Below are 9349 nucleotides of genomic sequence, written 5' to 3'. Positions count from 1 at the left end.
GAGCAAAAAAATAAAAAATCAAAAAAATAATTGTTCTTGGAAAAATTCAGGAGAAATTCGTGAATAATTCGTAAAATTCGGGAATTATTCGGGTTTAATTCTGTCAAAGTTTGGTCAACCAAATAATTCGGTGTTCGGTTCAGCATCACCCCAAAAAAGAATTAAACGGGTATAATTCAGGTATCTGAGCAATCGAACCACACCAGTGACAACAGGAGAACGGAAACAGAGGATCAGGACTTAGGTCGAAATTATCCTCTTCTTGTCTCCTGCAGAGTCCTCCTCACTCAACAGTCGTCAGTGCCATTCATTGGATCTTTCCTATAAATGATGTGTGAGCGCCCACCAAACCGCTAGACCTTTTCCTTCTCAGCTCCTCTCTTTCTTTCTGAGTTCCAAACGCAGCAAGTGACAGTGAGAAAGAGATCGAGAGGATGGCGACAAAGGAAGATGAAAAGCCATCGGTAAAGAAGGCAAGCGCTAGCGATTCAGAGACAGAATGCGAAAGATGTCCAGTGGAGGAAGTGGCGCTGGTGGTGCCGGAGACAGACGACCCTTCGATGCCGGTCATGACATTCCGGGCCTGGTTTCTGGGCCTGTCGTCCTGTATCCTGCTCATATTCCTCAACACCTTCTTCACCTACCGTACGCAACCTCTCACCATCTCCGGCATCCTCATGCAGATTGCGGTGCTTCCTATCGGCCGCTTCATGGCCTCGGTGCTCCCCACAAAGGAGGTCAAGCTGTTCGGTGGCCGCTGGAGCTTCAGCCTCAATCCGGGACCGTTTAACATCAAGGAGCACGTCATCGTCACGATTTTCGCCAATTGCGGGGTGTCATTCGGAGGCGGAGACGCCTACTCAATTGGGGCTATTACTGTTATGAAGGCATACTATAAGCAGTCCCTCAGTTTTCTCTGTGGCCTTCTCATCGTTCTTACCACTCAGGTTACCCTTTTATCTTTGCTCTGTGTTTTTTTTTTTAATTTAATTTTTAATTTTTTTTTTTTTTTTTTCAAAATACAAAATGTTAGAATCTGTGGGTTGTTGTTCATGATATTAAAGTCTAAATAGTCGATTCAAACTATTCAACATGATAAATATATTAAAATGTATTTACTGATCAAAGTTTATATTTTTTACTTTTCTAAAGTTTTTTATTATTTATTAAGATGGGTACAAAGATTTAATTGTCTGAAAATAACAATTTTGTAAAATACTTAATAAATAGTAAAAAATTCAATAAAATATAAAATTAGTTAAGTTGGTGTTACTAAATAGTAAGTCAGTGTCACTAAAAAAAGATTTAAGTTGATCCCTCTTCGTATTATTATTTTTAGATTTATTGAACTGTGTATTGGGTCCTCTGTATTGTTCTGGTGGTGTATTTTTTTTTTGATAACCTGGCAGGAGCTGCCATGTGGTTCTGGTGGTGTATTTAGAAAGTGTATTTCATACCACATACTCTTTTCTTGTTGACTACACGCGTATATATAAATAAATGATGAGAGGGTTCAAATGCCTCCATGTTTTTGTGCTAACATCTCTCTATATCATTTTGAAAGTTCAAATAGTCGATCCGAACCGCTCAACCTAACCTCTATACTAAAATATATTTGGAGACCAAATTTTATATTTTTAGAAATTTTTTTACTATTTTCTTAGATAGGTACAAAATCAGTAAATCTGAACCATCTAAAAACAGTACTTTTGTACCTATCTAAAAAAATAGTAAAAAAAATTTCTAAAATATAAAATTTGGTCTCCAAACATATTTTAGTATGGAGGTTAGATTGAGCGGTTCGGATTTTGAACTTTGAAAATGATGGAGAGAGATGGAGACAAAAAAACATGGAGGCATTTGAACCTTCCTCATAAATGATTGAGTCCCGTAGTCTTTTTTTCTTGAAAGAGACATGGGTCAATTGGTAAGAAAAATGGGTTACTGCTGTGTAGGGGTCTAAAAACAAAAGAAAAAGAGTAGTCATGGGTCCTACAAATTTTGGGAATCGCTTTTAACAAGAAAAGAGGTAAATCATAGATGAGGTGGTCCCGGAGGCACTGTTTGTGGTTCGAATCTTTTATATATTTCTATCAGAATAAAAAAAAAAGAATCTTTTATATACATATCTAAACTTCAATTTTTGAAAAAACAACCTGATATTTTGAATCTATTTTTTTTATTTAAAAATATGATGTTCGGTTTTTTAGGATTTTTTATATAAACCATAATTAAAAAAAAAATTATGAAACCAATATGATTATTTTTTTTTTTACAAAAACTACAAAAACTGAAATGCTATTTTGGTCCCAAACTTTTTTTTTGACTGAAATGGCAATTCGATTCCAGGTATTTTCACAATTTTTCAACGCATTTTTTTATCGAAATATGTGAAAACAGCTGGGACCGAAATGACAATTGGGTCAAAAAAAAAGTAGACTGAAATGACGTCTCGGATCTTATGGTTTTTGTAAAAAAAAAAAAAGCAATCAAGTTGGTTTGGTAATTTTGTTTTATTTTATTTATGGTTTCTAAAAAAATCGTTTTTTAGATGCATGATGAAGCAGTTTTGAACATGTGCATTTAGGACCGTCTGATGCATGTGTTTAGTTTCAGATGGCATATTTTCAAATATTTAAAATTCAACATATTAAATTTATTTTTTTCAAAATGCAGAATTGGTATATAAAATGTTCTTGAGGTCCCTTATCCTTTCACTTGTGGGTCGAATCTATTCTTGGTTCTCATTTTTTATCTGCTATTCTTTGTCCTTATAAAGCAACTTTTGTATGACAATTGGATTCCGCAAATTGCCCACCTCATCTCCTTTGCAAAAAGTTTGCTTAAAGAACTTGAATACAATAATACTGAGTAGAACTAGGGTGTTCTTAAGCTGACCAAGCTCTTTGGTGAATTCAAGTCTAAAATTTATCGAATCTGCTTCCAATGACGAATCCGAACTGTTGAAACCCGTCTACCTTACGAGTGATGCGTCTACATGTGAAAATTTTAAACATTTGAATTAATTTAGTATAAAGTCAAGCGGTCAAAATTAGAAGTTTAATAAATTAATTTTAATGCATTCATTTTTTGAATTTTTTTTTACCACTTGTCTCTATGCAAAATTAATTTCAAAATTAAAAAAATTTACATGTAGAAGCATCACTCGTAAGATAGACGGGTTTCAACGGTTTGAATTTGTCATTTGAAATCGATTCGATGGATTTTAGACTTGAGTTTACCAAAAAGTTTGGTGAACTTAAGAACACCCTAGTTCTACTCCAATAATACTTCCAATAGAAGTAAAGATTCATTAACAACTTTGACAAAATTTTCTCAAATTAAGTCAAAAGAATTTCTAAAATTAGAAATGCTAATATACATGTTGTTTGTTATAAATTAGTTGGGTGCCAATTTTCAAGAAATGTTATTTGTTATTTCATCAAATAATGTAAAAATGAACCGTTCTAAATTTGAAGTTTCTTTTATGGACAACAAAATTTGTATTAATGTCATCACTTATTATTTGCATGATGAGGTTAATATCTAGATTATATTATAATTGTCGGATTTCCAAATTATAAGCTATTGTCAGATTTTTATTGTCAAAATAGTTGATTTAATTTGTTGTTAAGGGATTTCCATCATAAAAAAAGTTGATTGACTTTAGAAATTGTTTGGAAGAATTAAATAATATTTTACTTAATACAAAAAATGGACCCTTTAAAAAAAGCAAATCGTAGTCACTGAATATGTGGCTTCCAACAATTTCTAATGATTTACTTCTGGTAAGAAAATACGCTAAAATTCAGCAGTTGGCTGAATTTTGTTTATAATTTTTTTAAGAAATTATAAGAATCTACAACACTCCAAAACACCCTTGTTGACGATCCTTTATATTTCTGCAATATTGCTTAACTAAAACAGGGAAATAAATCTGCTGCAATCCTCCGTGAGTGAACAGTAATCCTAAAATCCCTGCTTTTCCAAATTCAGGCGTCAAAAATTTTTCGGGAAATAATCTCGAAGCAACTCTTTTCAATAATTTTATGGTGCACGCATCTCAAAACATTTTAACGGCTGGATTTAAAATAGCAGGGATTTCAGGATTACTGTTGACTCACTAGGATCGTAGCAGATTTGTATCCCTAAAACAGATGTTCTATATTTTGCTGCAAGCTCAAATTTACTCCCCAATGCCCACATGTATATTACAAAGAGAGAGAGAGAGAGCCACTGGAAGTCATTGTTTTGCTGGTAATAGTAAAAAAAAAATTAGTACAGTTAACCAGTTAGGCTTCTGTGTTAGTATGTAGTAAGAGCCTTATTTATATAAGTGCAATATTCACTGGTTATATTGGAATTGCAGCTAATAGGATATGGATGGGCTGGTATGCTGCGCAGGTACCTTGTCGACCCTGTTGAAATGTGGTGGCCTTCTAATCTTGCTCAGGTTTCTCTTTTCAGGTAAATTTCGTTTTCCCTTTACACTACAAGTTTTTTTACCTTTGTTCATAATTAACTTCTAATTCCAACGGTAATATTAATTGTTGCAGGGCATTACACGAGCAAGATCCACGGTCCAAGGGACTCACAAGGATGCAATTCTTTCTTACATTCCTTGCTGCAAGCTTTGCGTATTATGCTTTGCCGGGTTATTTGTTCCCTATTTTAACATTCTTCTCCTGGGTCTGTTGGGTCTGGCCGCGTAGTATTACTGCTCAGCAGATTGGGTCAGGTTACCATGGTCTCGGAGTCGGTGCTTTCACCCTTGATTGGGCTGGTATATCAGCCTACCACGGAAGCCCACTTGTCACCCCATGGTTTTCCATTGTTAATGTGGCAGTCGGCTTCATCATGTTCATATACATCATAGTCCCAATTTGCTACTGGAAGTACAACACTTTTGATGCCCGTAAATTTCCCATATTTTCCAATCAGCTATTTACCACTACGGGGCAAAAATATGACACCACCAAGATACTGACACCAGACTATGATTTGAATGTGGCTGCATATAACAGCTATGGGAAGCTGTACCTCAGCCCTCTCTTTGCACTTTCCATCGGGTCTGGATTCGCACGGTTTACAGCAACCCTGACTCATGTTTTTCTCTTTAATGGAATGTAAGTGGAAGGATTGAATTCTCTTATTTACTGGTCAAGTACGTATACATATTTTTTCAGTTTTGATACATAGGATATTATTTGATTTTCATTGACTGATATATGGAACTATCTGTATTTTTCTTAATTTGGGAAGGGATATATGGAGGCAGAGTAGGTCAGCAATGGGCTCGGCAAAGTTGGATATACATGCAAAGCTGATGAAGAAGTACAAACAGGTGCCAGAGTGGTGGTTCCTCATTTTGCTTATTGGAAGCATTGCTCTCTCCTTGTTAATGTCTTTCATATGGAAAAAAGAAGTGCAGCTTCCTTGGTGGGGTATGCTTTTTGCTTTTGGTCTTGCTTTCATCGTCACTCTCCCCATTGGTGTCATTCAAGCTACCACCAATCAGGTATATTTGAAAAGTGAAAAATCACATTATAATTTTTTAATTTACCAGTATTGTACATATATACCAAAATGAACATTGTTTGACTGCTCTTTTCATGCTATTACTGCAGCAACCAGGATATGATATCATTGCACAATTTATCATTGGTTATATACTACCGGGGAAGCCAATTGCCAATCTGCTATTTAAGATTTATGGTCGTATAAGTACCATCCATGCCCTTTCTTTTCTCGCTGACCTCAAGCTTGGTCACTACATGAAGATCCCTCCCAGATGCATGTACACTGCTCAGGTAATGAAATTTTTAATTATATCTCTTTCTATTGCCCTGTTTTTTTTTTTTTTTTTTTTTTTTTTTTTTGTGTGTGTGCTTCATTGTTGCTTTTGTGTATAACAAATTATTGAATTTCTTGTCAATTCAGCTTGTGGGAACACTAGTTGCAGGGGTGGTAAACCTAGCAGTTGCGTGGTGGATGTTAGAGAGCATAGAGAACATATGTGATATTGAAGGATTACACCCGGACAGCCCATGGACCTGTCCCAAGTATCGGGTAACATTTGATGCTTCAGTGATTTGGGGGTTGATAGGTCCAGCACGTCTCTTCGGCCATGGTGGGCTGTACAGAAACTTGATCTGGCTCTTCCTCATAGGAGCATTTTTGCCTGTTCCAATTTGGGCACTAAGCAAGATTTTCCCAGAGAAGAAATGGATCCCTCTTATCAACATTCCTGTCATCTCATATGGGTTTGCAGGAATGCCACCTGCCACACCGACCAACATCGCTAGCTGGCTAATGACGGGCACAATATTCAACTACTTTGTGTTCAAGTACAGGAAGAATTGGTGGAAAAAGTACAACTATGTTTTATCTGCAGCATTGGATGCCGGTACAGCATTCATGGGCGTGTTGCTCTTTTTTGCCTTACAGAACACGAACCATAACCTCAAGTGGTGGGGCACTGATATAGATCATTGTCCTCTTGCTTCCTGCCCCACTGCTCCAGGCATCAATGTCAAGGGCTGCCCTGTTTTTTAGGAATACAACTCTCTTTAACTCTACTTCATAGAGTTGTGATCCTAGCAGATTAATCTGCTTGTGTGTTGCAAGGAATTTAAAAGTCTATATCATAGGCATATAGCATTATGATTTTATAATGCCTGGGTAAATATTGTATGCTTGGCAAGAACTATTTATTCAAGAGTCAGAAGTTTTTTAGTTTGTAGAGAAGAATTTTCAAGGGTTGCCCTTCTTTTTTTCTACTTCGGCCTTTTGCAACAGTTTACTTTTTCTGTGGCATCAACTTATAGAGTTGTATGTCACCTGCAAATGCAGCTCCCCTGAAAGTTGTATTTTCATTCTCATGTTCCTGCGCCAACCATAGTTAACTGAAATATTGTTCTTCACTTCTCATATCTAGTATAGCAGCAAAACTTCTCATATTGTTCAGTCTACATGCAGGCAAACCGTTAAAGATATAAACTACCCTCAATTGCTGAACATTATAGTTGCCTATGTAAATCTAGGTTGGTTTTCCGACTCAAAACACAAAAACAATAATGTTCCAAGAAGGAACAGAATTCAAATACAAAAGAGGGAAATACATCAAATGAAACAAGACAAGATGGATCAAAATATAGTTACAAAGTCCTAACTCCAAAATGTTCTGTGAGACCAACTTTTCTACTGGCCATTATCTTTCCCAGATTTTTAACTTCTCTACCGGTCATCTATCTTCCCCGGACTTGTATTTTTACATGAGCTCGAGTTAATCCTCTCTGGTTTAAAGCTTATTGACGTTTTCCCATTAAACAAATCAGGGAGGATACTCTGCTTGGAGACTCATTTACAGCCATCATAGCCCTGCCAGGTTGAGCTTTTAGTATGACCAAAAAACATAAAGCTAAGCTAGGAAGCATAAACTAAGAAATATTGACTTAATAGAAGAACATTAATAGTTAGTTACCTTTTAACTTTTGCTTAGAAAAACGAGGGGTCAGACAAGGGTTGAAATCCTTTAGGAACATTTCATCAGAGCTCCCATACTCAGATACTTCAGGGTGCAAAGTGCTGATGTCCTGGAAAGATATAATTTTTATTAATTTGTAAACAACAGAAATATTAATTAGCTAAAATGTTGATGATTTTAATTGTACATTAGGTGGAAAAAAGAAATGAAATACGGTATTACCAAAGGGTAAGTAGCAACCTCTTGGCCATTTAGTATCGGGGTCCTTGGAGGGCTCATAAGCTCATCAATGCATGCATTTGTACCATGTTTCTCAGCCTTCACCTACAATAGTTTTGTATATATAATCTCTTAACCACAATAGGGAAGAGTATTCAGAAAGAAACCCATTGGTACAAAAGTTCGACACAAAATTATTCTTTTACTGAACTGCAATCAGAACTAAGGAGATCCATTTTGAACCATTGGTTCTAACAAAAAGCTACATTTTGAATCTCAGAAGAGACTTCTGTCTCCAACTAAGATCATGTGTAGAATTTTAGATAACTATTTTATTGTCCTTTAAAATCTTATGAGCATTTGAAGTTCTAGGATGAATTAAACTATTGTTTTCATGATACATCAGGTACATAATTCCAGCAGTAAGTTAACATCCTAATTAATGAAAATTGGAAGGACAAAGGTTAAATTTGGTTTCCCCTTTCACAGCTCCTTGATCATTCTAACAACTGCACTTCCCAAAGTTGCAGATCAGGATATATCAGGTTAATTTTGCTTTCCATTGATAGCCATAGTCTGTGAGCATTTCATCAAACACATGTAGTGCAAAATTGCATGACAAAATGACAATAAATAAGCAAATCAAATTGGAGAGAGAAATTGAATCGGCAATAGGACTGGTACCTGAGCAAGATCAAGGGCAAGGCAATGAAGGTGTGCAGTTAGCAAGGAGACCTCCCTCTGGAGAGAAGGAATGACTTGCTTTGCTTGTTTTAGCTCCTCCTCTTGCTTCCCCAGATCCTGCATTTGCAAGTTAGTCTCATCTGGGAATAGTACCGCATCCTTGAGAGCCTTTATCTCCTCTCTCTGCTTCAGACATAGGTCCTTCAATTTCTCTATCTGCATTGCATGCACACCATTAGCGTCTAATCTTCTATTCTTACAAGAAAAGAGCATTTTTACTTGATTGATTGATTACTTCGTTATTTCTTTGTTCAAGCAAGAGACGTAGCTCACAGATCTCATCCTCACACTCTTTGTTTTGAGCCAGAAGCTCCCTCTCACTTCGAAGCACCATGGCAAGAGTGCGGGTGTTGCTCTTGACCTCAGTCAGTGCCTTCTTTTCAGACCCCTTCTGAAACAGCTTCCTCGAAAGAGCAGATATGTTGCTCCCACTTGATTTCCCCGATCCTTTCATCTCCTTTTCAATCAGATTGGGGGGGAGAACTGGAGGCCCATTCTTCTTGGGATTCACAGATCTCTTATCAATGAGCTTTCTGAGCAGCGACCCCAGATTCTGGCCTTGTGGAGTGGTGGATTTGGCACGAACAATGGCCTGGGAGGTGGTTCCTCTGGCAGGGACAAGCTGATCAGAAGGCTTGTAACGGGTTTTTGATCCAGGCATGGGGTTGATGTTCTTCTTGTTTGAGGAGGAAGAGGTGGATGCGGAGGAGGATCGGTCGGAGGTGGATGAAGAGCGGATATCAATGGAGTTATAGCGAGAGGAAGGCTTAACAGCTGCCATTTTTACTGGATGATTTTTAGAGTTTAGGGATTTCTCAAATCTGAATTCAAAATTTCAAAGTGACCTGGGGAAAAGAGTTGTGGAGGAAGCAAGAAAGCATGATTGATCTGGAAAGGCGG

At 36.8% G+C, this 9349-nt stretch overlaps 2 protein-coding genes across 3 annotated transcripts; one reads left to right on the top strand and one right to left on the bottom strand.

The window, feature by feature from the left end:
* The first annotated feature begins 249 nt into the window (after nt 1–249).
* Nucleotides 250–6774, top strand: LOC144573995 (oligopeptide transporter 3). The gene is made up of 6 exons (XM_078323796.1): nt 250–947; nt 4370–4467; nt 4557–5126; nt 5263–5518; nt 5628–5810; nt 5941–6774. The coding sequence occupies exons 1-6, from the start codon at nt 435–437 to the stop codon at nt 6553–6555; spliced, it is 2235 nt and encodes a 744-aa protein (XP_078179922.1). The 5' UTR covers nt 250–434; the 3' UTR covers nt 6556–6774.
* Nucleotides 6775–6961: 187 nt separating this feature from the next.
* On the bottom strand, nt 6962–9349 carry LOC144573997 (structural maintenance of chromosomes protein). Of its 2 annotated transcripts, none has more exons than XM_078323800.1 (5): nt 8685–9349; nt 8390–8605; nt 7709–7810; nt 7484–7595; nt 6962–7380 (listed from the first exon to the last, which is right to left on the bottom strand). In XM_078323800.1, exons 1-5 carry the CDS (start codon nt 9228–9230, stop codon nt 7373–7375), a joined length of 984 nt encoding a protein of 327 aa, XP_078179926.1. In that variant the 5' UTR covers nt 9231–9349; the 3' UTR covers nt 6962–7372. The 2 variants fall into 2 exon arrangements, with proteins under 2 accessions (XP_078179926.1, XP_078179927.1); XM_078323801.1 differs by having other exon boundaries at nt 7727–7810.

The sequence above is a fragment of the Carex rostrata genome, chromosome 22 (assembly GCF_964058835.1).
Source record: "Carex rostrata chromosome 22, lpCarRost1.2, whole genome shotgun sequence".
NCBI lineage: Eukaryota > Viridiplantae > Streptophyta > Magnoliopsida > Poales > Cyperaceae > Carex > Carex rostrata.
This window is presented reverse-complemented; position numbering and strand designations above follow the sequence as displayed.

Coding starts and splice junctions, on each gene's coding strand:
- LOC144573995 (XM_078323796.1), top strand. CDS start 435: ATGGCGACAAAGGAAGATGAAAAGCCATCGGTAAAGAAGGCAAGCGCT. Junction 4,468..4,556: donor GCTCAGGTTTCTCTTTTCAG/GTAAATTTCGTT, acceptor TAATTGTTGCAG/GGCATTACACGAGCAAGATC. Junction 5,127..5,262: donor GTTTTTCTCTTTAATGGAAT/GTAAGTGGAAGG, acceptor TAATTTGGGAAG/GGATATATGGAGGCAGAGTA.
- LOC144573997 (XM_078323800.1), bottom strand. CDS start 9,230: ATGGCAGCTGTTAAGCCTTCCTCTCGCTATAACTCCATTGATATCCGC. Junction 8,606..8,684: donor TTGAACAAAGAAATAACGAA/GTAATCAATCAA, acceptor CATGCAATGCAG/ATAGAGAAATTGAAGGACCT. Junction 7,811..8,389: donor TTGCCCTTGATCTTGCTCAG/GTACCAGTCCTA, acceptor AAACTATTGTAG/GTGAAGGCTGAGAAACATGG.